At 37.3% G+C, this 27,961-nt stretch overlaps 1 protein-coding gene across 2 annotated transcripts; it reads left to right on the top strand.

Moving 5' to 3' along the window:
* RFT1 (RFT1 glycolipid translocator homolog) lies at positions 1 to 27,961 on the top strand. Of its 2 annotated transcripts, none has more exons than XM_081316326.1 (13): positions 1 to 147; positions 3,247 to 3,332; positions 4,929 to 5,045; positions 6,023 to 6,212; positions 8,404 to 8,505; positions 9,110 to 9,244; positions 12,868 to 12,946; positions 14,946 to 14,996; positions 17,230 to 17,360; positions 19,073 to 19,217; positions 21,589 to 21,694; positions 26,624 to 26,873; positions 27,596 to 27,961. In XM_081316326.1, the coding sequence occupies exons 1-13, from the start codon at positions 49 to 51 to the stop codon at positions 27,761 to 27,763; spliced, it is 1,659 nt and encodes a 552-aa protein (XP_081172452.1). In that variant the 5' UTR covers positions 1 to 48; the 3' UTR covers positions 27,764 to 27,961. The 2 variants fall into 2 exon arrangements, with proteins under 2 accessions (XP_081172452.1, XP_081172453.1); XM_081316327.1 differs by having other exon boundaries at positions 28 to 147; positions 3,247 to 3,327.

Genomic DNA, 27,961 nt, shown 5'->3' with positions numbered 1-27,961 from the left:
CCGGCGAGGGAAGGAAAAGAGGTCGGAGGGACCGGAGAGTCGTTTCGCATGGGCGCGGAGGATGGCGGGACGGTGCCAGGGAAGATGGGCTCCCAGGACGTGCTCAGGGATACTGCCAAGCTGGCTTCCTCCAACGCCCTCTTGCAGGTACCCGCCCCAGAAGATGGGAAGGCGGGGATCGAGATCAGAGGGCTAGCAGCCGCCGCCTTTCGCTCTCTTTCCGCCTCTTTTCCCGACTGCCGGCCTCTCCTTTCTCGGACTGGCTCTTTCCAGGAGAGGTGGTGAATCTCAAGCTCCCGTTGAAGTGGAGAGAAGCCGTTTAACGTGTCCAGACACGTCAATAAGCTGCTGGCGGAGCCGGGAGGCAAAGTGACTTCAATAGGCAAAAATCCAGTGGAGTTTCAAAAATCGATCATAGCATATGTGGCCGAAATCTTTCCCTCAAGTTCTGAGGCTCGTGAATCATAAGAATCCCAAATGCTGGAAATGACTTTTCCTATTGCAACCTGCTGTCCACTGCAGGAATCCAACGCTCCAGCATCCCAGATAAATGGCTGTCCAGCCTTTGTTTAAACACTGCCAGGAAAGGAGAGTCCAAAACCTATAGGGCAGTCTGTTCCATTGTTGAACAGCTCTAAAAATTTTTCTTGAGGTTCAGCTGAAATTTACTTTGTAATCTAAGCCTAGTGTTACCTGTGTCCTGGAACAACTCTGAACAATTCTGCCCTGTCTTCTATGGGACAGCCTCTGAGAGACTTAAAAACAGATATTATGCCTTCCCAGATCTTTTCTCCAGAATAAACATATTGAGCACTTCCCACTGTTCCAGGACATAATGCCCTTCACATAACAGGATATATGTCTATGGAGATTCTCAATCACAGGTCATGGTAGTTCCAAAGGTGCTTTTTCCAAAAGAGAACTGGACTCTCTCGGTTATTTTATTTATCCATCCATCCATCCATCCATCCATCAATCTCATATCCATACAACTCTGGGCAGCTTACAACAATCATTTCCCACCATTCAGTTAGAACTGAAGAAGCTTCTTGGATGAAAAGCGAAACATTTTCAAAGGAAAAACCCCCAAGAAATTCCAGTTGTCTTTGGAAATAGCACCCTTAGGTCTCCTCTGGATACATTCCAGTTTTCAATATGGCCTATATAGTCTCTGCATTTACTATATTTGTGCCTTTGAGGTTTTTACTTCCTGTTCAGCGTTTTTCTATTGAAATTCATCTTGTTGGTTTCTGTCTCTTGAATCTTGATATTGTCCTCTAAGATGCTTTGTTTTCCCTCATCTCTTTGCCGTCTGTATATTTGACATTTCTCAGAAATTACCAGCATTTAATCTGAGAAAGTACTTCATAAAAACTATTTGTAGATTCAGTTATTTCAAGACATTTTTGGCAAATGGCAGAATAAGCCTAAAAAAGAATGTATGCCTAAGAGAGATTTGCTTATCAGCATCACATTCTTTTAATAAATACTTACTATTGGATTTAGATCTCTTCCTGTCATATCTCTTCTTATACTCTTGCTTTCTCTATTTCTCACATTGAATAAATAATTTATTTAATCTTCAATTCTATGCAAAGAGTCAGATGGTTCTCATTTCAGAGAATTGGATAAAGTTCTTATATTACTCTCATATTACCATTTTATTCACAGTTCACAATGAGATAGGTACCATAAGTGGATTTGGTGATGCATGCATTCAAAGGCTAAACTTTTCCCCTGATGATCTTCCTAGTGGTTCATTTAATGTCAAGAAATGTAGAGTGTATGTGTGAGTGTGTGTGTGTGTGTGTGTGTGTGTGTGTATGCACACACACATATACATAAGGGCCTTCCAGTCACAGATAAATGTAGTTATTGATTTTACTTTAAGTAAGCATTTTAACAAGATAAAAGTGCAAATATTAGAAAAGAAACAAGAATAGTGGGAAAGAAAGAAAAGAATATAAAGATTATCTCATGATCTTTTTACAGTGGTATAAATGCCTTTATATTTACCCTCTCTAAGGTTACATCATAATTTCCTTTTTTCCATAAGCTATCCTTTCTTATCCTCAGTCCCATAAATCATAAGTTCATTCTTTTCTTTTTATAGCAGAAAGGCCAGAAGGGGTTTCCAGTCACTGATAAATGTAGTTATTGATTTTCCTTTAATTAAGCAAGTTGTTTTGCTGTCTCTGCAAGTTTTATCGTCTTCATCAGGCATTCCTCCATTGAGGTTATTTCAGAGTCTTTTCTTTTTTGTGCATTTAGTAGACTTGCAGCTATAATAGTCCTACAGCTACATTGTTGAGCTTCCATGTCTGGAATAATTAAATTGAGCAAAGACACTTGCATTTCCCTAAAACAACTGCTGCCTATAATTTGTAGTGTTAACCCAAAGGAATCTTCTTATGTAGAAGAATTCTTTGATACAAGTAATAGAGACAGACTCAGGATTGAAAGTGTTACTTGCGCTTTAAACAACTGATGGAGGATCATTCTGAAAAGGCTACAAGCATTGCCCTACAGATTAGTTAGGCTGTAATTGAAACAAACAGCATAGTTCAATAACTATATGGCAATTAAGACTCATTACAGCCAAGTTGTAATTACAATATGGTGTGTACTTATTTTCTATTGCCATATACAGAATCTTATATAAAAATTAACAATAATGCTGATACCTTTTTGGAAAAACTTTTCATTATGCTCAGATTTTTACCATTCTGTTCTACAACCTACAATACAGTAGGATTGCTCTTTTCCATGCTGAAAGGTTTATTTGGTAATGCAAGCTAATGTTTTTATTTTGTAATGAATGTTAGTAATATTACAAATTAAACTAATAAAAGTTCTATACATTCCAAGTGTTTCATATGCTGTGAGTGTGATTGAATCTGAAGGTGAGAGAATGTAATTTAGACTTAATCCCTTAAAAGGGCTTGGTCTTGCATGTATAATCAATACATTAAATTTAAGTATCTGTAGAATTATTACTAAGTTTATAGCAAAAGTTTATAGGCAGCATTTTTGGAGTATCCAACTACAACTACCGATATTAGAACAAGCGAATAATCCCTACATACGTGTTGAGTAATAACAAATTGAATTGAAGGGTTTATTATTATTTAGTGGAGATAAGATCATAGTGTTAAGATGAAGTCCTGAAACAAACAAATGTTGAAGTCTGAGTTTATTTACAGTTTGAAAGTTAGTGTTATATTAATTTAACTTTTCTTTTTGCAGGTGCTATTCCGGCTAATTACGTTTGGCTTAAATGCTTTTACTTTACGTTATGTATCAAAAGAAATAATTGGTGTTGTGAATGTAAGGTAATACATCATAGTTATTTAATAAAAACATGAAATATTAATGGTTCCAAGTTATAATAGCTTTATCTCTACTTTCTGTCTGGAATAAATATGGATAAATTACTTAACTTTCTGCTGTTTGGCATGTCTCTGCAAGGAGATATTCTGAACTGTATAGATGAATCAATGTCTGCACTGATGGTTAAATGCAAATTTGAGTTTGTGATTTAGTTTCTTGAATAAATGCCTTTTCCTCTAAATTATGTAAATATCTAGTGGCTTTGAAAATTGCTGTATTTCCAAAGTCGTTCCTGATTTTAATAGATATGCAGTAGTTCTGTGTCATTCTTGAAATGACAGTTTTGCTGCTCCTTTATTATTTCAAAATGTGAAATATACTGGGTTTAATTGTACACCAGGTATTGCCAAATGTACTAGTTTTTCTACCTTCCCTTAATTAACAAAAACTTTGTCTGAAAAATAATATGTCCAAAACTACACTTCTATCTTTCAAAGAGAGCTGTTGTGTAGCTTTGATGCCTTAATGTGATACCTTAATGTAATGTTCTTTTACCTATGGTTATTCTAGAGCAAAATTACTTCTGACAGAATTTGACATTTAAAATTGATCCACTAAAAGCAATAGAACTCTATGAGAGACCTAAGAAAACCTTGAATAATATTTTCAGTGTGCTTTTGTTTTATGATTTTCATTTTGTGAATTTCTTGGTTTCAATTTTTATTATGAAACCCTCAAGAAACTTGTTTTCAGACAGATGAAAAATAAGCAATAGATAAATCTGTGGTATAAATGAATAAAAATCATTTCCACTTTTCTTGATACGATGTAATGTATACTCGGTGAGTTACAATTGCATACAAAATGGTAAAATATTGTAAGATTATTATGTTTTCTGTAATTAATAGTGTTACTAAGAAACTTAGTATAACATTTAAATATATATAACTTAGATAGGGTCCAGAGAAAAGAAACGTAAAGCTAAAACCTGGGGATCATTACCAAGCATGAATATATCTTCTATTATATTCTGCAGAAATGAGAGTTCTGTCCATTTAAATTGCATTATCTCCCCAATTTGCAAACTATATGTAATCAGGGTAAAGTAGAAAAAGCTTCACTGAAATTTTTGATATTACCGAAGATTTTCAACAACTAAATTTAAGAATTTTTTAAAAGCTATGTATTTATAAAAGGTTAATTAAAAAAAGACTAAAATTAAATATTTTGAAACTTAAGTAATTTGAAGATACATATTGGGGTACTTCATATTTTCTCTGTTACAAAAGGGGAGCAGGTGGTAAATGATTTATAAGCTTATTAATATTCAAATGCCTAGTTTGTGTCTGGCACAACTTCTGTAAGATGTTATGACTGCCCCCGGTTGCATGTGTTCCTGGGTGAATGCAATTCACAATTGAGAACCCTAAGGTAATCAAATATTCTTTGATACATATTATTGATAGTTATAATGGTTATATAGTTAATATAACTATATTAATAACAATATAATAAAATTATATATAGTGGAAATTACCTTTTTAAAATGAAACTTCCTTTTTCTTTCTTTTTCTTCCCTTTTCCTCCCAAAATATTAGACTGATGCTGCTTTATACAACAATAGTCTTCTTAGCCAGAGAAGCATTCCGTAAAGCTTGTTTGAGTGGTAGTTCAAGAAGAAACTGGACACAAACATTTAATCTATTATGGCTAACGTAAGTTTAAATTACTCATTTGAACATTTTAGTTATTGAGTTCTGCAATTTTGCTTGCACTTTTGAAAAGGTAGAGGGGCTTGTTTTTGAAGTCATGATTGCATTGAGAAACAGGCAGTTGAGTTCCTCAAGATAGGATATGAAATTGTCAAGTCACTTGATACTTACCCAAATTACATCTTAGTTTACTTGTAATAGTTTCATTCTTATTGCATATATTTAATTACCTAACATTTAATTAGGTAATTTAATTTGCCTAATTCTAACTTAATTCTAATTGCATATATTAATTACCACATCACCATAAACCACATTTGAGAAATTTAGAAAAGCTGCTATTCAGGTCTTGGATGAGAATAATTTTCCTTGGAATAATTCTTGTCCCACTGCCTAGAAAAGGAAAGCAATCTCCAATTTTCAATGCTAATGTTCCGAAGTTAAATAAACGTTGGAAAGTCAATGCTGATAGGAAAAACTGTGGATTTTTTATATAATACTGTACTCTGCTTTAGTTGAAGAAATGCAAGTGCCTTGCCTTTTTTAGTGAGTGAAGGAGCAAATAAAAGCTCTCTTTCTGTGTGTGTGTTTGTGTGTGTGTGTCTTTATTTGCACCCATGCATATTTGCATATAACACCTGCAAAATTTGCTGTTTGTGCTGTTCCTTTTTTGCTTTTAGCATTAGGTTATTAATTTCCAAAGAGCATTCCTACCCTGAAGCACTGGAAGAAAAGTATAGATTTCTCAAATAAATATGTATGCAAAAAGCTTATAAGTTGTAATGCATTCCAAGAAAAAGTGTAATTAAACTACAGAGATAATTTATTCCTACAGATGTAGGAAAAACAGATACACACACTTTTGAAGTGTATTGTACTGACTCATGTTTTGCAGACGTTTCTAAGAATTCACATTGAAGATGGGAGAGAAAAGAGCAAGTTATTAATTTTGGCTTAATGGTTTATCTTAACTTTTGTAGAGTTCCGTTGGGCGTATGTTGGTGTGCATTCTTCGGCTGGATCTGGCTAGATATACTTGAAGTTCCTAATGAAAATGCAATTCCTTACTATAATTTTGGAGTACTTGCTTTTTGCCTTTCTGCTGTGATTGAACTCCTGGGTGAACCTTTTTGGGTTTTAGCTCAAGTACATTTACTTATACGGCTAAAGGTTAGTGAAATTATATGAAATTGTATTTCTTGCTTCTTTTAAAGTTTTTTTTTTATTACATTTATATCCCGCCCTTCTCCGAAGACTCAGGGCGGCTTACAAGCTTAGCAGTAGCCTTCATTCTATGTATATGCCTGCTTGTTAGGGCTTTCACACACCCCCCAATTATTACAAAGTCAGCTTATTGCCCCCAACAATCTGTTATAATAATGAACAGATGTCTGAAGTTAAAATTTTTATTCTGGCATATATTCTGACATTTTCTTATTGGTAAAGTATTGATTTACTGATTAATCTAAATACATTAACCTAAATGCATTAATCTTATTGAATAACAACAACAACAACAACAGACAAGCACCTGCCACATAACACCCCAGACTTAACAATTGTCAATAAGAAAGACAGCAAAGTCTGGATAGTGGACATGGCAGTGCCTGGAGACAGCAGAATAGAAGAGATAGAACTGGAGAAGATAACAATATACAAAGACCTACAAATAGAAATAATACGACTCTGAAAAAGGCAAGCAAGGGTAGTAGCAATAGTAATAGGCGCCTTGGGTGCAATCCCAAAACAACTGGAGCACCACTTGAACACCATTGGCACTGATAAATTCACCAACAGGCAATTGCAAAAGGCGGCCTTACTAAGAACAGCTTCCTTCCTGCAACGATATCTGTAATACCATCAATTCAAACATGCACATCTGCCTATCACAAGTCCTTGGTAAGGACTCCATAGGTAGACAAAAATGTCAAATCCAGTCTGAACATCTGGCTGACTGTGGGATGAATAATAATAATAATAATAATAATAATAAATCTGAATATCTGGCTGTGAGTGAACCATAATACAAAGATACAAAATGATTAAAAAGTACCACGATTTGAAAATTGAAGTTAAAGGATTATGGTATAAACTGGCAATGACAATCCCAGTGGTTATTGCACATTGGGTACCATACCAAAAAGTCTTACAGTACATTCAGAAAATCTGCATAGTGATAAAATTTCCAAATGCCAGATACAAAAGCCACACTACTTGGATCTGTACATATAGATTATGATAGCCTAGGTTCTTGGGAAGAACATGATGCGAATGAAGGCCAACATCAGCTAAAGAACTGGCAGCTGTGATTTCACATGTATATGATAATACCACCTTTTATTTTTGCACAGTTCAAACCAATGTACATAACTGTTCTGTTCCTTATTTTCCCCACAACAATAACACTGTGAAATGTGTTGGGCCGAGAAAGTCACACCTCTGGACTCATGCTAAAACTCCTAGTCTCTTGGTTTCTAGCCAGCACATTAACCAGTGGTGGTATTCAGCCAGTTTGCACCAGTTCGGCAGAAACGGTAGCTAATTTTTTGTTGCCCAGGCCCAGGATGGACTTCCGGAAGCAGCATCCACACAGAGAACCGGTTGTTCACATAGTTGAATCCCACCACTGACATTAACCACTACACTAGAACGGCTAAGCAGAAATGGTGGAAGTGCTATTACACTGACAAAATGAGGTTTACACAGAGGTAGTCTTATAGAAGCTACACCAAAGTATATAAAGATTCTTCTTTAGCAATTGTTTTTATTATTTCCCTTTCCCTTTCAAAGCTGATGATGGTGTTGTTTATAATACAGAGCCATCATGGCAGGCCTGGAAACATTTGGGACAAGATTTCTTCCATAGTATTGCTTTACTTCAGACATGTAAAACTCGTGACATCATGTGACATTGCGTGATTGTATCAGGACCGTTTTGCCATTGCTGGCAATGGGGTGGGCGCGGCTTCTGCATGACGTGTCTGGCTCACAGGCAGGCAGTTCGACACCCCTGCTTTACTTGTTCATCGCACTTGAGTTCACTGAAAGGCTTTTTAATCCTGATAACTACCTTATTTTCCTGAAACAAAGCAAGAATAATTAAACAGGTTCAGTTCATTATTTCTGGCACAGAGGATATGGATGCCCAAACAACTAAAAACAACTGAAAATATCATCCTAAAGAAAAAATGGTTGTACTTTGAAAAGTTTCTGCTGTTGTAGAAAGTATTCATGGCTTTTCAGAGCTGCATATTTGTAGAAATGTTTCAAAATAAGATTTCTGGATTACATGCTTTTTGAATCTGACACATAAGTATTAGGAAGTTGTGTATCTGATAAGATCTTTGTGTGTTCTTTACAGGTGATAGCTGAGAGTTTGTCAATCCTTTGCAAATGCTTTTTAACAGTCCTTCTAGTAGTTTTGTATCCACACTGGGGACTCTATATCTTTTCTTTGGCTCAGGTACAGTTTTCTGCCTGCTTTATTACCATTTATTGGATCTATCATATGAATTGATTGTAGAAACTGGAATGTTTTCTTTAAGCCACGTCACATTAATGGTGTTCCCAAGCAAATACATTTACATCCCAGTGCATGCTAGACACATATAACTTTTAATTTAGCATGATGGATAACTGTTATGGATGGAAAACTAGTATATGCTTGTGTCTTGTGCAGAAGTGCCAGTGCTACTCTGCCAAGGAGGTGAGATGAACGTAAGGAGTGGGTTTCTCTTGGAAATAATTCAGCATTAAATTTCTTACTTATAGCATTTCCCTCATCATTTAAAATTTCTTGGCCCAAGTTAAGGTGAGTGCTCACAAATAGACCAGTACAAACTGAAAACTGAGGCTGACAGGTTCCCCCTAGAGAAAAGTCATATTGCTTGCATCCTGTGCCCCTTGGCATCTGCCTCACCATGTTGATCCTTAAGCAGGATTGGAATGGATGTAATCCCATCACCGTTGAATGTTGCCGAGATTCCCTTTTGTTGCTGTTCAAATAAGAATGTTGCTGCACTGTCCTGTTGACTATAAAACCAATATGAATTATTTTTCCTTTGCAGCTTTTATACACTACCATTCTAGTATCATGTTATATAATATATTTCATGAAATTTTTGGGTTCTCCTGAAGCAACCAAAAAGTCATTTCCTATTACTAGAATGGTATCTTTTTTGCCTGCTTTTGGACAAAATGAGGTAAGTCCAACAACTTAAAAGAAAAATCCAGGTTACTTCTTGGCACAAGATGTTTGTTGTTGTTGTTCATGAGTAGCCAAATTGTCCTAAGAAATTCGTAGACTAAGTATCATAGTTTAACCACTTAGCTGTTAATCAGTTTTAGTTTCACACTGTCATTTTTCAGGTTTTAGTTCATTACTTTCTTAATATTTACATGTTATTGTTTGAAAAAATAAGCACATAATACTTGGTATTCTGTGTACACATTTTGTATGCAGTAAGATCATTTATAACTTGGATATTCAATATTAGTAAATAAAAAAATCAATATCTGAAATGGGCCGAGACATTTTTGCTCTTAGGCTTTTTGTGAGACCTAATTCCAATACTTAAACAAAGTATGTATTTCTGTTTCCAACATAACAATCTTGCTACAAAAATAATATTTTTTATTAAGAAAACCTGACAGAATCTTGCAAGTCTGATCTGGCTGTACTAGCATTTGCCTGATTCACTTCCATATGTTATCTGGCCATTCTGGACTTAAAAGTGTTTTGGCTAGGTAACATTTCCTGCAAATTTCTGTCAAGATCATCTTCCTTATTCTCTTCATGTGGCCTATTTCTGTTGCATTAAGGTTTTTCTATATCTTAAGAAGTGACTCCCTCACAAGTAACCATCTGCTCAGCCTATACATATAAGATGGAAAAGAGGAAATATGAAGAAAATATTTTATTGGCTAGAATCAGAGGCCATTTGTTTATCAGCATTGAACTATTATTGATTAGTTTTTGTAATAGTGGAGAAGTTATCTCATATCTCTGAGCTCTGTTTCTTTTAAAAGTTTATTTTTATAATATATATAGTCCTTGACATCTGATTGTTTAATGAGTTTTTGAAGTTACATTGATCTTGTAAAGGGTATTTTATGGCCTGTATAGCTCTTCAAAAAGTATTGCATACACCCCGCCTCCCCCCGCAGTTATGTGATCAGTATCTGGATGTTTGGCAACTTGTACAATTTAGGATTAGTTGCCAAGTGCTTTGCAATCATGTGCTGCCTTCTCCAGAAAGTCAACGGATTTCCTCAGAAAGTCAGCGGACCCTCCAGGCCTCCCTCAATGCCCAAGGCATTGGGTTTCTGTCTGCTTAATGACCCAGGAGACTGCTTAATAACGGTAAAGGTAAAGGTTCCCCCGCACATGTATGCTAGTCGTTTCCGACTCTAGGGGCCGGTGCTCATCTCCGTTTCAAAGCCGAAGAGCCAGCGCTTGTCCGAGGACATCTCCGTGGTCATGTGGCCGGCATGACTAGACGCCAAAGGCGCACGGAACGCTTTACCTTCCCACCGTAGGGGTCCCTATTTTTCTACTTGCATTTTTACGTGCTTTCGAACTGCTAGGTTGGCAGAAGCTGGGATGAGTAACAGGCGCTCATTCTGCTACGCGGCACTCGGGATTCGACCCGCCAAACTGCCGACCATCTGATCGACAAGCTCAGTGTCCTAACCCACTGAGCCACCGTGTCCCTTATAACTGCAATATCTAACCCCATAAGCAAAAATCTTCCAATGATTTCTCTGAACTTAGATTTATTTTATAAAATGTGCTTCTAGTGGCCTGATACTTTAAATCCATAATATATTCTTAATTATAAAAGAGTGTAACAAATTTATATGCTTAAATTAATATTCTGATTATTTTGAATAATCCCATGTTATGCTTTGTATTTAAAGTTATACAAATATCATACATAATGCTTTTGTATTTAAAGTTATACAAATATCATACATAACGCTTTTGTATTTAAAGTTATACAAATATCATAAATGCGATGACTTCTGTGAATTCAAAATGACTTATCTAGTGCATAATGTGCTCAACAAAGTAGATATTAAATGTAAACAGAATTAAATGATGAAAATAAATGAAGGTCCATTGCTTTAATATTATTATCATTGAATTCATTCAGGTGCAAACTATTCTTTTGATTTTAATGAAACTCGACACTGACTGAAACTACTACTATTCAGAAATATCACTTCTGAAATGTTTCAGAGAAGAAAAGATTGGGGTTGCTGTAACCTTATTGAGCAAAATATGTATTGCTAACCATATTGATATTAGATTTAAACTTCATCTAGTGGATTTTTATTTATGTAAGCAAACCTTTAGATCCAGAGATGATTGTAGCTTTTAGAAATAATATGTTACATTGTTCAGAAAATGGCTTTTGCTAATACTGTAGCTGTGCTAGCTCAATGATCTTATATGCACATCATTTTTCAGAAAAGTGTTAGTACACCTTATATTTTATCTAGCCTAGTTTATTTTACTGTGAAAACATATGGTTAATTCTAATACAAAAAACCTGAGTAAGGGAAAATGACCTCATTTTAATCTTCTGGTAAACAATTCAGATGTTATAATAGAAGACATTTCTATTAAAATATAGCTGTAAAAATAAAGAGTCTTCCACATTAATACTTGCAGAAAATATAACAGAAACTAAATCAGGAAGAGGCAAATATATGTGTGTATATATATTTAATTAAGACCTTATTTTCATTATATATTGTTTTTTAATTAGTTTTTTAGAGGTTGTATCATGTATGATGTTGACTGGTTGTTGTTGTTAGTTGTGAAGCCGTGTCCAACCCATAGCGACCCCATGGACAATGTTCCTCCAGGCCTTCCTGTCCTCTACCATCTTCTGGAGTCCATTTAAGCTCACGCCTACTGCTTCAGTGACTCCATCCAGCCACCTCATTCTCTGTCGTCCCCTTCTTCTATTGCCCTCAATCTTTCCCAGCATGAGGCTCTTCTCCAGTGAGTCCTTCCTTCTCATTAGGTGGCCAAAGTATTTGAGTTTCAGCTTCAGGATCTGGCCTTCTAAAGAGCAGTCAGGGTTGATCTCCTCTAGGACTGACCGGTTTGATCGCCTTGTAGTCCAAGGGACTCGCAGGAGTCTTCTCCAGCACCACAGTTCAAAGGCCTCAATTCTTTGGCGCTCAGCCTTTCTTATGGTCCAACTTTCATAGCCATACATTGCAACTGGAAAGACCATAGCCTTGACTATATGCACTTTTGCTGGCAGGGTGATATCTCTGCTTTTTAGTGTGATGTCTAGATTTGCCATGGCTTTCCTCCCCAGGAGCAAGCGTCTTTTAATTTCTTGGCTGCAGTCCCTGTCTGCGGTGATCTTGGAGCCCAGGAAAATAAAATCTGTCACTACCTCCATTTCTTCCCCATCTATTTGCCAGGAATTGAGAGAGCCGGATGCCATGATCTTGGTTTTCTTAATGTTTAGTTTCAACCCAACGTTTGCACTCTCCTTCTTCACCCGCAACAAGAGGCTCTTTAGTTCCTCTTCACTTTCTGCCATTAGAGTGTTGACTGGTATATCAGTGTAAAGTAAATTGAATCAAGGTTGACCCCCGGTGACTTCCTGGATATGGCCATGGAATTTTTCTGGATGGTGTATGAAGGTGCTTGCCACTGTTTTCTTCCAGGATTTCTTTTTAGCCTTCCTAGCCCTGGTATTCCAGAGAGGTATGAACTGGGGCCAACTCTGCTGTTTTTAAATCCAGACAAAGTGGAACAGGATATTTAATTATATGTAATTGTTTGTATATATTTCAGGATATTGTTAACTGGAAGGAAGCAAGGCTGACTTGGAGTTTCTTTAAGCAGTCATTCCTCAAACAGGTTTTAACAGAGGGTGAGTATGAAACTTACTTCAACTTGAATTTTTTATTCTCAGTCCCCTTCTTCCAACAATAGCAAAAAGAATGTCATTGATTGACATTTCTACATTTTTTGGAATTGTTGGAATGGGTTTAGGCTAGAGGGCAATGAGAAGAAACATGCTGATTCCATGAAATTATTTTAATGGATCTGTTTAGTTCCTGTTCATTGCAAAAGGGAAGGTACAGAATTCTTTAAAGACTCTTTGATGAATCTTTGAAAAGTATTTGCTTACTACTTCAGCTTGCAGTCCCATATTTATCTATGGATCAATCAAACAGCTGACTGATCTGCCTGGTTTAGATAGCCACCAATCTCTCAATAGTGATGCTATGTGGTGTATATAGGATTAAAATCAAACCAAAGGGGGAAAAAAAAGAAAAATAAGAAAAGTAATGGAGACTGAGGAAAAACCAGCTTCAATCATAAGAAAGACACTTAGTGAGGGGCACATCTTACTTACAGACCACCTGAAGAGGGAACCAAATCTTCAGGGACTTCTGAAATGCTAGCAGGGTCAGGATTCCACAAATCTTGGATTCGTGCTGAAGCAGAAAAGACATGCTGGATTCTGCCACATGGACATGCTCATCTGAATAGATTTAGGGACAGAAGGAACTAAAGAGAGATATGTGGAATCAGGTTATTTATGGACATCTTGAATTGCACTCGGAGCTAATGCAGTACATGGAGCAGTGGTGTAACATGGGCATACTAAGGTCCACTGATAACTGCCCAAGTTGCTGCATTCTGGACTAATTTTAGTTTCCAAGTGACTTTCAGGGGTAGCCCCATGTAAAGTGTGTTTCAATGGTCTACTCAGGAGGTACTGAGGCATGAATGACTGGGCAGTGCTCCCGATTCAGGAAAATATGCAGTTGGTGCACAAGTTGGATTAGTTGTCACCTGCTCTTTGAACAGGAGCTGCAAGTCCAGGAGGACCCCAAATTTGCACACAATTTTGATTAAGCAGTGCTACCCCATCAAGGACTAAAAATGGAAAACATCAGAGTAATAACCCCAAGCTCCTGAACCTGTTCTTCCCTATTCAGATTCTCTTAGCTTCTAGACATGAAAAATTAACCCCATCAATTGCTTGGGCTAGGATAGAGATATATGACTGAAAATTACCAACATATTGATGATAACGCTCATTGGAGACTTTGCAGACTATTTTGCTCAGCAGATTCAGATAGATGTTGAATATAAATGGGGAGAGCATAGAACCCTGAGAGACCACATGAAGAAAGGAGCTTGGAAAAGATTTCTTCTCTCCATCAACACCAACCACAACTGGTCCTGAAATAAGGAGCAGAACCACTACAATGCTGTGTTCTTCTACCCCAACCCCAGAATGGTTTCAAGATCCAGAAGTATAACATGAGTAATGGTTTTGAAGGCCACCGACAGTTCAAGGAAAGGAAGGGTGGACACATCTGCCTCCATCCTGCTCCAGAGGTCTTTCAGAAGGACAATCAATGTTGTCTTAGGCCCATGCCCTGGTCTGAAACCTGGCTTAAAAGGGTCCAGATAGTTTGCTTCCTCCAGACTTCTCTCAACAACTTTCCCTAAAAGGGGGAAATAGGAAAGAGGATGAAAATTGTCTATATGTTTGGGTTCAAGTAAAATTTGTTAAGTAGAGTAGACCAGAGTTCTCTAACCTTTTCGGCTTTGTGGACTGGTGGGAGGGGGAGAGGGGATGATTCTGCGTGAGCAGCAGGCAAGCATGTGTGCACAGCTCTATTTATACGAGTGCTGGGAATGTGCCTGCCACTCATACAGTTGGAGCATGCACACATGCAGTCCCCTGCTGCTCGCCCACCCCTTCTGCGGCCCGGTTCTGAAAGGCTCAAGACCCGGTATTGGCCGAAGCTCGGGGATTGGGGACCCCTGGAGTAGACCACTGGCTCCTTAAGCCTAGGCAGGATGACACTTTAGGAAAGAAATACTAATCTGAAATATTAATTTTATAGGTGAAAGATATGTGATGACTTTCCTGAATGTATTAAATTTTGGAGACCAAGGTAGGAAAGACTTTTTAACAAAATTCACATGCATGGAAGAAATATATTAACATCTAAAAATAGTCTAAAAGCATTTTCATCTGATTTTGACTTTTGATGATAAATAATAATAAGGGCTTGAGAGATTTTGTTAGTGTGTTTTCTAATATCAGCGAATCTGATTATGAGGCTAAGATTATAAAGTATCACAATGATCAGAAGTGTGCAGTACTTCAATTTTATAATCAAATGTTTTGGACTGACTAGATGCAAGTGGAGCACCTCTGTGCATCTCTTCAAAGTAATGATATCTTTTCTCTCCATAATGATATTCTGATATCAATATTTATTTATTTATTTATAAAATTATTTGCCGTCCCATTTCATCTCCAATGACTCCAGAGTCAGACCTGGGAATAAAATAAATCCCTTTTTTTTGGTGGCGGGTGGGGGGAGAGAAACCATTTAAAATGAACTAAAGGGAAGTGTCAAACTCCACTGCATGCATCATTCAACTTGCCTGCAATTGATACTGGAATATCTGGGTATATAGCAAATTAATAATATAGTTGTCAAGTTGCCATATGTTAATGTCATATGGCATTAGGGAAGTATCTGTTATTAATCATAATAGTACAAGGCGTAAATTGAAGAAAAAAGGCTAACACCAAGCTAGGATATGGCTCTAATGTAATCACAGGAATATCAAATTTAGTGGGAGCAATTATTGTATACTCAGCCTCATGAGGGGCTCCTATTGTTTATTTATACCCAGTGATGCTCTAAGACACGGGTGTCAAACTCGCCACGTCATGTGACGTGTTGCGACGTATTGCGGCTCTTTTTGTATTGCTGGCAATGGGGTGGGCACGGCTTCAGTATGATGAAACTGGTCCGTAGGCTGGCAGTTTGACACCCCTGCTCTAAGAGTAGAGAAGTATAAATATATCACACATAGCTCAGGTTTCTTGGAAAAAGGAAATATGAAAAATAATAATGAAATTCAAGAGGGCTCCTCACTTATCATCTAGCTATGTTCCAGAAGAGGATGGAGATTAAATTGTGATAATGGAGGAATCAATATTAGGGATCTCAACTGATGGTCTGAGCAAACCATCTGGACCAGATAGGACTAATTGAATGGTGTGAGGATTAGGTGAACCAGCTGCTAAATAGTGGGAGGCAAAAGTTGTCCCTAAGTATTGATTTGTTTTGCTGTGGAATCTTCTGTGGATGCAGGTGAAAATGAGGCAGGAGTTTGTTTCCAAAAGAAAGAGAGAGAAAGAAAGAGAGAAAGAAAAAGAAAAAGAAAGGAAAGAAAGAGAAAAAAAGAAAGAAAGAAAAAGAAAGAAAAAGAAAGAAAGAAAGAAAGAAAGAAAGAAAGAAAGAAAGAAAGAAAGAAAGAAAGAAAGAAAGAAAGAAAGAAAGAAAAAACCTAGCCAAGGGCCCAACTGGGGGACAACATCAATGGCTGTCAGTAAAGTAGCTGTTGATACTTCTGTGGAGACATCAGAATTGTGAGGAGTGATGTTCAGTGTGAATCTATGAATAGGCGAGTGTGGCAATTTCTAATTGTCTCCTAGTGATGCCATATGTAAACATTAGTCATGCAGGGAACTGATTCTAAGTGTATACTTTCTCTTAATGATAATGTCATATAGGCATATGATTCCATGTTAATGAAAGAACAAAATAAAATATGCTGTATTGGATAAATTGAGACAGCTGATTTTCTAACATGGCACCCTTTAAATATACTGGTCTTTATTGGTGAATAAGTTCACAGAACATTGAATTATAAAGATTTAATTCTAACACATCTGGAAAACATCACATTGGAGATTTCTGCTGTAGTTCAATGGATGTGAAACAAATGCAGAGTCTTAGTTTTTTTAAAATTTTGCACTTTCATTTTTCTTGGAATTCAAAATAATTTTCCATTTGTATGAAATAAGTTTGCCACAGTAATGGTTTGCTCATTAGTGTGAAATGCAGTGAGTATCTCTGGCTGATTGTTAAGAAAATAAATTATATTATTTTTATTTTTAAACTGATATATTGGCTTTAGTCTGGGTTGCAAGTATTCACAATAATTTATGTGGACCATTGTAAAACATTATTTATAATACTTATAATACTTTTACTATCAGTGTAAAATGGAGAAATGTTTTTAGACAGAGTCTAATTTATATTGTGAGCAGATAATAATTTAATAATAAACATATTAATTGTATTTTTCTCCTCCTTTACTAAGGTGTATATGATATTATAAACAACCTTGGTTCTTTGACAGCTAGATTTATATTTTTACCAATAGAAGAGAGTTTTTATGTGTACTTTGCTAAAGTTCTAGAACGTGGGAAAGATACTAAGTTGCAAAAACAGGTAAGTTTAGTTGTCTCATTCGTTAATTTAACATACTATAGAAGTAAAAAGGATGAAAGTATTGATCAGTGTTTTCTAAAGCATTAATACACATTTTCACTAGAAATAGAGGAAAACTGATAATTAAGCATAGAATGGAGAATGTGTATAGGATTTTTTCTTCTCACGATGTAGAACCTCTATATCAGGGGTGTCAAACTGGCAACATCACGTGACGTGTCATAACATATCACAACTTTTTTTCCATTGCCAGCAATGGGGTGGGCACAGTTTCGGCATGATGCATCCGGTCTGTGGGCTGGCAGTTTGAGACCCCTGCTCTATATTATGATAGAAAGCTATTTGGTGAAATTGAATGGTAAGAAAATGAGTACCGGTAAGAGGAAGGAATATATTTGTTTCATTTTAGAAACGACTCTCTGAAGTTAATGGGAGGTCTAAAAGGCTGAGGGATAAGTGTATGGATGATATGGCCTCAGAGGCAGCTCCCTCCACCATTAGTCCCAGGGGAACAGCACCTGGGACTAATGAATGAATCGTTCAGTTTCTACTTTGGAAGTTCTCAGAAAGATTTGTTTGGCTGATTTCAGAACACAGTGCTGGTTTTCCATCCTTCCAAGAGACCTCTTTGTACGTTAATTAGTTCTAGAGTATTTTACAGAACTAAGAAAGAAAAATCTTGATGTGTCATGGTTTTGAAAAAAAGTTAAAGGAAACACATTGTTCTATAAGGAATGTGTGTGCATATAAAGGTATATATACAGAATATATATAAATATGCAAAAATTATACTGGTATTTGTGATTTAAAACCAGGATGTTATTTTCAATTAATTTCACCGTAGTAAATAATTTTCAGTGAAAGTATTCAGAATTGGATTGCTAGCTCTTGAATAAGTATGAATATACATTTCATATAAGAGTTTGTGAGTAAAATGCAAAATGTCATGCACTGGAGACAAATTTCTTGTGCATCCAGTCACACTTCACCAATAAAGAACTGTTCTGTTCTATTCTGCTCTGCTCTGTTCTTGTTCTTGTTCCTATTTCCATTCCATTCCATTCCATGTAGAAGTAATATTAAATACACAGGACTCTTACTGTGCGGGGAAAAAATGACAGAGTGCTACATGTGCTGTATTAAATTCTGGAGAAAAGATCTAAATTTAAAACAAACAAAAAGTGCAGGATAATTAAGGTTTGGAAATCTAGGCCACAGAAATATGGAAGATCATTAAATGGCAACAAAGAGAATTTTCATCTGCAGTCATCTGGATTTTTGCAGCCTAGATAAAGTAGGCCTAAGTATCATGTTTATTTTAAGATCTGATAATTTGCTGTAAAAGTAAAAAAAGTCTGATATAGTTTACTAGGAATTTTGAATGTTCATGCTTTCCCTATACTGCATTTGAAGATAGCTGTTAAATGTATTTATTTTCCATAGCAGATTTCCCAGTGAAATTAGGATTTTTAATGAAGCAATTTGTACAGATCAATTTATGTCTGTAACATTCAGCATATCATTACATTTAAATCTGTCTACTGTCAAATATATTCTATAAAAATGGTTTTTGCTTAGTAGTCATATCTTCACTGTGTCTAGAAAACTAAACGTAGCATATTATAAAGATGCCAAGAGTTCCCTATTGCCCTATAAATTTAATACAAATAAATAAATGTTGTTTCCATTAAATAAATAATATTCCTTTTTAGGGTGAAATTTCTATGGCAGCTACTGTATTAGAATCACTGTTGAAACTAGTGCTTTTGATTGGCTTAACCATTACAGTATTTGGTTTTGCCTATTCGCAGTTGGCACTGGATCTTTATGGAGGATCAATGCTCAGTTCAGGATCAGGTAATACCTGTTTACTTTCTGAAAAGTACTTTCATAAATATCAAATTATGTTTTGAAAGCTTCATTGATACACTTTTATGTCCAAAAAATATAGAGAAAATTTGGAAGAATTTATACATAGCAACTGTATTACAGTTAAATGTTATCAAGAAATGTGATAATTACAATAGGTCTATGGCAGGAGCTACCGGTTTTGGAATGGAAGCACACAGATGTCATCATTAGATGTCAGCAAAAGAGTTTCCTGTATCTCTGCTGCCATCTCATAGTTGTCTAGATTTTTACTGCCCAGATCTGGCAGCCTTGGATTTATTACATGTTGTTAGGACTGTGCAATGACCTGAATTCAAAGCAGAGAAATGACTCAGAGTGTGTGTAGACATACATTTTACACTTATCTGCATTTCTTTAAATCAACCATCTATTTTCTACAAGATCAGGAAAAGGTGCACACTCTTTCCCTTCAAATCTGGTTTTCTGAATAGATATGCATTGTGCAACTGGATTTGGTTGTGAGAAAATGCAGTTATAATGAAGTTTCAGTGCTAGGAATTCTGGGATGGTTTTCTGGGTGCCATGTCCAGAAATATAATATCTTCCTTTGATGAAAAGATTGACAATCATTTTGAAAGCAAACTCTACATAGAACAGAGTTCCCCAACCTTTTAGGGTTGGCGGCCCAAGGATGGAGGAGGGTGTTCTGTTTCAGCCTACGACCGGCCCTGTTTGTGTGTCAGGGACAACCCTGGAAAAACCCAACCCAAATTTATTTACAGTTCAAACAAAAAAGCAACAGAATATTTCCTTCAATAAATGAATCAAAATATCAAACAAGAGTCAACAAACAAGAGTTAAACAGAAGTAGCAAGAACAGACCAGGAATCTCTTAGAATGTCTCCAAATGGTTGCCTTCAGCAACCAGCCCTGCCCACACCTTTCCCTTTTAATATCAGTCCCAAGGCGTGGCTTCTCACTGCCTTCTCCTCCTCTCACTGAGTTGCCTCATTGATTTTCTCTGCTCTGCTGGATTGCCTTCTGCTTCTAGCATCTCTGAACAGATTCAGCTGTGATTCTTCTGAGTCCAACACCTCATACTCACACAGCTGAGCCTCATGAGGAACATGACTGGAGGGGCCAGGCTGAGAGTCCTGCAGTGCATCAGAGCCTCCCTCTGACACCAAAGGCTCTCCAAACCCCTCCTCCTCAGATTCATCGGACTCATCTGCTGGGAGCACAGGCTGACACTGAATCACAACAGAGGGAAAGATGGGATGGTTTTGTGAGAGGGGCAGGCAAGTGCGTGAACGCAGGCATGTGCACGAGTACCCATTGCTCGTGCAAGTGGGGCTGAGAGCACCTGTGATGCTCGCTCGAGTGAGACTCCAAGCAGCCAGCCAACTGCTCACATGGGCTGGTTGCAAATAGGCCATGGACCGGTAGTGGGCCACGGACCACAGGTTGGAGACTCCTGCCATAGAGGAAGTAGGAAAGGAAATTATGCCATGAGAACCAGTTTTTTTAAAAAGAAATCCTTCTGTATTATATTGTTAGTGGTTTACTTCTATGTTCCATTCATCTTGTATAATAGGAGAAGGAAACCTCTGCTCTCTTAGACTTTGGTGAAGTAAAGCTTCCAGCTTCCTTCACCATTGGGTACACTGATTAAGGTTGCACAAGGGACAGTAGCCTAGTAGCATCTGATGGGCTGCAGGTTCCACTCTCATAATTTAAAATTCAGCAGCAACCTTTCCCTGAGGCATGAGAGAATTGCTAGAATTGAAATCACTATCAATTTATCTATTTATTTAGTTTGACTTTTTAGATAGCAGCTTGATACACTCTACATACATTTATCTGGCTTTCAATGAATGGCTCAATTTTTAATATAAAATTAATTTTGGAATAAGCAGAATGGATTAGTCAATTGTCTTTTGGCATCTGCCGCTTTCATGAAAAAGATGTATAATTCTGTTAGTGGAATGCACATTAGAAGCAGCCATCTGGCTTGCAATAGGCTTTTTGAGGCATTTAGTTTGCCTGGTAAAGCTTTCTCTGACATTGATGGAGACCAAGAAAGGAGCAGCCCAGAGCTGTCTTATCAGTGAAATGGAGAGCATATAAATTTAATAACTAAAAAAAGTAAAATGAATTGCATCCAGAGTTTATCCCATATTCAAATCTATTTATTGATACTATTCCTTATACTATGTTTGCTTTGAAATTGAGTCCTGAATCTTTTTATATTATACAGAAAACTATTTTTTTAAATTGCTACATTATACTGTAACTTGTTTTATAATTTATTAATATTTGCATTTGCATTTGTGTACAAAATTAAGGTCATGTGTGATTAATTTACTTGTTTAATCAGGTCCAGCTCTCCTTCGTTGGTATAGTTTGTACGTCTTGCTGCTCGCTGTTAATGGGATAACAGAGTGTTTTACATTCGCTTCAATGTGTAAAGAAGAAGTGGACAGGTAATGTAAAATTTTAATTCTATATTCTCTGTAATTTTGAATGAGGAAGAGAATCCAGTTTGTAGAACCTCAGAATAAGTGATAACATATTAAATTTGATGGCTATTCTCCCATGGATAGAAAAAAGCATTCATTTACATGAGGAACTATTCACTGTGAATTATTTATAATATTATTATTTATAATAGGTTGCTGTCTAATAAAGGTAGTCCTCAACTTACAACCACAACTGAGCCCAAAGCTTCCATTGCTTTCTTTGTTTATGCTTGTTTTGTCTCCAGCAGTCTCTCTGTTGGGTTCAACAGTGACAGAACTTCTTATGTACTGAAAAATTGGGATACATTCAGATATATCTGCCTTGAAAATAACCCATGGTTGAACTGTACAGCACAGTCAAATATCAGTATAGGAAATTTTGTTATGTTCTAAACTGTTTTATGGTGATTTTTATGTCATAAAATGTTTTATAAAATTTTATAAAATTCCATGGGAGACATAGGTCTCAGATTTTGAATGCATTCTGTAAGTTATTCTGTTTGGTTCAAAACGTTTTGCCCTATGGTGCAGTGTTTCACCCAGTTAAAGGTTACAGGAAAAAAGAGTTTTAGTAGTATATAGATAAGCTTTTCTGCCATTTCTAGTCACTATTTAGCTGAGTATTTCTTATATGGTAATAAACATATGGTTACTACTAGATATGGTCCATTATGTTCATGTTCATATGTTCCTTTTTCGAGAAAGATATAAATGTGACTCATTTTATTAGCAGTCAGTGAACACCTAACTGATTCATTTGCCTATCCACAGAGCTAAAATATTCAGATTTTCAAATATTCTTAGTGATCCCTCACTGAAGTTTTTTTTATCTGTCTTAAGCAGGTTTTTAATCTGTCTTAAGCAGCTTTTAGTCATATTATTCTGAGTGGTAAATTATGTAAATTTACAGGGATACAATAAAATTCTAGTCCACTTCAATAGTTCGTAAAATGGCATCAGGAACTTACTGATATTCTTATTAAATATATAAAGTACAAAGTCTTAAAACTAAGCATAGCCATTAATATTTACTCCTCCACCGTTCACTGGTGTGATGAAACATATAAAGTGCTTCCCTTGGTCACAGTGTTGCAGAATGAGCAAACTCATTCTGTTTGATCTTGGGTGCCCTGATTTTTATCGATATTGATCTTTAAACCTTATAGTCACTCAACAGACTCTGCTAGAAACAGAACAATTATTACCGAAATTGTAAGTTTTGGTGTGAGGGTTAGCCTTTAAAATACAGTGCACCACCTCAGGAGAGTAAGCTTCATCATAAAGGTCAGCCTTAGGTCTTTCTGTTATGGGTGTGAACTAATTTCAGTACTGCGGCTGGCATAATAACAGCTGCCAGTTTCCTGTTAACTTTGTTCTGACACCGCTATATGTTGTGGAGATCTTGTACATAAGCAAATAAAACTTTGCTTCTAAACTTTATAAGTGAGTAACACTTTTCAGTGAACCTATTCTGTTTTATTTCTGGTGAAAAATTCTGATGCAACATATGCTAACTTGACTAAGTTAAATTGACTAAGAATATGTATCATACATTTCAGTCAAATTTAACTTTATAAAAAACCTATCCCACTTAAAACATTAAACATTTTAACATTTTGAATTATATATTTAAGATAATATAGGCTTCTGTGCAAATTCCTGTCACCATGCAGTGTCCATAATGTTGTTTTAACTTGACTTTTGATCAAGTGAAATACATTTAACAGAGTTGTAAGATGTGATTAATTGTAAATTCCCAGTAAAGCTATCCTCTAGTGTGAAAGGCAAAAACCTTGAAGATGTTCATTATAGCATTCTAGTTCAAGATCAGAATAATATTGAATTAATCCTCATTTTCATGAATTTGTTATTAATTCCCACTTCCCATGCATGGGAGTGTGTGCATTAAAGAACTTTCTTAGACAACATACGAGTGCGATAAAAGCAGAGACATTGAAATATTAAAAGGATATTTAAGATACTATTTAAGTTTGATCAGTGGTGTTCCATAGCAAAACAGTTCTATATGCATAAAGGTGTGGGCAGAGCAAAAAGGTACTGTTATTAAATATTCCATTTTAAATTTGCATAAATACTTTCATAAGACCATATCCTCATAACAGAAATATTAATATTGACAGGCAATCCTTTAAAAACACAATTACCATTCAATGCATATTTGTCATTGCCTTTAGATTATCTGCTTTTCAGTTCTGTTTTTATCAGCTTTTCATTAAAGAAGTAGAGTCTTTATTTTTAAAAAAATAAAAAACCTTAATAAAACTTATGATGATTGCTTATGTGTTGTTATTTATATCATGCTTATATCTATCTCATTTTATATCATCTGGTTTGGACATAATGCAAAACTACTGTTTAGTATGACATACGCAGACATTCTAAAGAGAGAGAGACATCTAAAGAGATCAGACATTTTTAACCTCTTGTTTTATCATTATATGTAAGTCTAAAACTAATGTTAATTTTTATAATAATAGTTAAGGGACTAAGTCAGGATCAGCAACTGTGGTTGTTAATTGGTTTTCTCTGCCATAGCTATACTTTGAATGTAATTGTTCTGTCCCAGCCTATGTGAGTCCTTGTTAACTCACAAGGACAAACCCCTCTTTTAGCAAGTAGGCTGGAAATGCAGGAAAAACAAACCCCTTTTATTATTATTTACAGGCCTGCAAAATGTCCCAAAAGCAAAGGCAAACAAAACACAATGCAAATGGAGAATTGTTCAAAGCAAACAGAACACGATTCAAATGGAGAATTGTCCAAAGGCAAACAGAATACAATTCATACAGAGAATTGTCCTCAGGCAAAGCAAACAGAACATGATTCCATGAAACTTGAGTCCTTTGCAAATGGTTGCCTTCAGCAACCAGCACCGCCCACACCTTCCTTTTTTATTATGCAGCCCCAAGGCATGCATAATAATGCCTTCTCCTCCGCCCTTGGAGTTGCCCCATTGCCTTCCTTTGTCCTACTCTTGTTGCCTGTCCGCGTTTGTGAGCATCTATGATGTCTTCCAGCTGTGAGTCCTCAGAGTCTGACTCAGCTTCCCAGCACAGCTGGGTCTCAGCCTGAGCATGAGTGGAGGGGCCAGGCTCTTCATCAGATTGTAAGTCCTGGAGCTCATCAGAGCCTTCCTCCGACTCTGATGGCTCTTCAGGCCCTTCCTCCTCCTCCTCTGATTCCCCAGACTCAGCTGCAGGGTCCACTGGCTGGCACGGAATCACAACAGTAATAATAAACTATGCTTAAATTGAAAACAAACCTGAAAGCTTCTAATCTTTTTGAGGCTGCAACAAAAGATAGAAAAGAGGGAAGAAAAAAAAAATACAAAAGCCCATCATTTAGTATTGTGTCTCCGTGAGGTTCGCACTTATAATAAAACATTTTCTCAATATTCAAAGCAGTGCATATATTGCATGTAACACCTACTTATAAGGTGGATCTAATCTGTGTCTCCTTCATTATGAAATAATCATCTAAAATATATTTTTCCCACAATAGTCAATAGGAAAAGTGTTCTTCTTTAACGTTTTTGGGAAGTGGTGATAGATGGAAGAAAATTATAAAACAATTTTCTTGTCTGGCCATATCTGGAATATTGCTGCTCTCAGATTAGATGTCAAGCCCTGCCGGCTTGTCACTCTTTGGGGACACCTCGGCACGTCGGCTCACCTGATGTCCCCTCCTCATCCTTGCAAGCCGTTCCCTCCGGCGCAACACAGCGGAGTGACTCCCCGTCGTTGTTGGAAAGCCGTACCCCTCGCCGGCACAGCGGAGCGGCTCCCCGTGCGGTGCCCGACCGTCAGAAGCCGGCTGACGCCCCCGCCTGCGCAGAGGGATGGCAGCGGCAGCGGCAGCATGGCCGCACGGCGCCTGAGCGGCCGGCGTCTGAGCGGCCGGTACCAGAGCCGCCGACTGCGCTCGCCGCCTTCCAGCTGATGCCCGCGCCTGCGCGGGAGGACGGCAAGAGCGGAACGGCCACACGGTGCCTGGGTGGCCGGCGCCTGAGCAGCTGGCACCGAAGCCGCCGGCTGCGCCTGCCGCCAACCAGCTGATACCTGCGCCCCGGGACGATCACGGGGGCCCCCGGATGAACCAGGCTGACGCAGGCAGCAGCCGGCCAGTTGGTGGCCATGCCTGCGCTGCCCCTTTCGTCGGCCGGACCTTCGGGCGAGCCAGTGAGGGGCGTGCCGCGGTGAAAGGTGGTGGGTGCCGGGCTCCGGGAGGAACACGGGTGGGGTTGCATAGGGACGGGGCTTACCTTGTCAGTGAGAAGCATGGAGGGAGGCCAGCGCACGGGGTTGTGGGCGGGGTCTTTATGGGATAGCAGGCGGATGACGGCTTGTGCCAGTGGGGTGGGGTTGAGGCGTGGCCTGGTGATAAAAAGAGCGTTGGAGCAGGATGCTGCCAACGCTGACTTTATTGCGGTTTTCTGTGTGTGGGGAGAATAAATCTCGTCACTCGTTCCTTAGCTGTGTTTGTGTTTCATCATTGGGGACGTCTGTGACATTAGATTAATAAATTGTCTGGAATAGGATTGAACTAAAGGACGGTCAATGTACAAAAGTCTGACATATAGAAAATGAGCCAAACACAAATTCAACCCTTGAGTAAAATTACATGATTTAATTTACTTCCCGAGTTGGTCTCAAGAAAAAGAATTGGGACTCACCTACTACTATATCTACATTATAACATATTTCAAAAGTGACTTGCTGGTTTTTTTAGGTTCCTAGTCAATGAGATCTGCATATGGAACTAGTTAGAGGTTTACTTAAAGTAACCTAAAAATAATTCCATCTCTAAGACCATAAATTGCTAAGATGCTGAAATGAGTAAAATGTTTTCACTTATTTAATTTTTGTTTTTTAGGTATAACTTTGTCATGCTGGCTTTGTCCTTTGCATTTTTATGCATGTCCTATTTCTTGACCTCTTGGCTAGGGAGCATAGGATTTATCCTTGCCAACTGCTTCAATATGGGGATCCGAATTTTACATAGCATCCACTACATCTATAGGTACTTTGGATGCAGCCCTCACAGACCTTTGAAGGGCCTTCTTATTTCACGATTCCTGATGGTTGTTTTTCTCATCAGTGGAATGAGCACTAAGGTTTCAGAGGTGGGTGATATTTTTTTATTCAATTTTGTTTCATTTGGACAAAGCCGGTGACTAAACTAGTGCTAGTGAATCTACCGTTTGGAGAGTCACTTTGTGAAGTGCCCCTTTAACCCACCATGTCAAAATATCTGCATCCTTTGAATTTGTCAACTTAAAGACCCTTTTCTAGAGAGAAAAGTATCTTCTCTGGATGCCCATACATGCTCAGGAGACCTGGATGGTGCCTTGAACAACTTTCAACAGAGGGGCAGTCACTTTAATGGTCTACGGAGACCTTAGAAGTCTAAGTCAATCCTATATACATAGATAATACTTGCAAATAAATCTGAATGAATGTGGTGTCCATTTCCATGTAGTGTGTCTGCATCTACCTGTGAATGGCACATGGTTCATGGTTTTTAGTCCATAAAAGGTTCAGAAATAATGCCAATAGGAGATCAATTACCTTTATTCTTAAAATGATTTAAAGTTTTGTACAAAGCTGCAGTGTTTCTAACGGCTTCTATTCTGCTAGAGTTCTGAATGGTTTTGGATCTGACATTACTTTTAAATGATACCTGAACTATCTAGGGCAGGGCAAATTTACAAGCTAATGATTAAGAAACAGGTTATAGTCTGCAGGTGATATTATCTTTCCTTTGCCTTTGAATCAAAACATTAACTTGGTGGTAGGTTGGGTTTGCTTTCTGTGTCATAGTAATTTAAGTTTCTTTTCTTTGTAGGTGTTTCTGTGCTGTGATAAAGGGTGGATGGCCAGATTAATTCATGTCACAGTTGGAGCACTTTGCCTTACAGCAACTCTCACTACAATATTTTTCACAGAGACAGACCTAATCCATTTTGTTAGAATGCATATTTTATCAAGATATTCCAAAGAACAATTAAAATAATGTCAAGTATGTATTTACTGTAGGGATTTGTATTTAAATGGACAATTATTATCCATGGTAAACATGTAATGTTTCTGATGATTATCTGACTGAAATATTGAAAGAGACATACAGGGAATCCTCGCTTAATGACTGGTCACTTAGCAACCTTTCAAAGTTACAATGGACCTCCTCAGAACTAATTAAAATATGATTTTG

The sequence above is a fragment of the Vipera berus genome (assembly GCF_964194415.1).
Source record: "Vipera berus genome assembly, chromosome: 2".
Taxonomy (NCBI): Eukaryota; Metazoa; Chordata; class Lepidosauria; order Squamata; family Viperidae; genus Vipera; species Vipera berus.
This window is presented reverse-complemented; position numbering and strand designations above follow the sequence as displayed.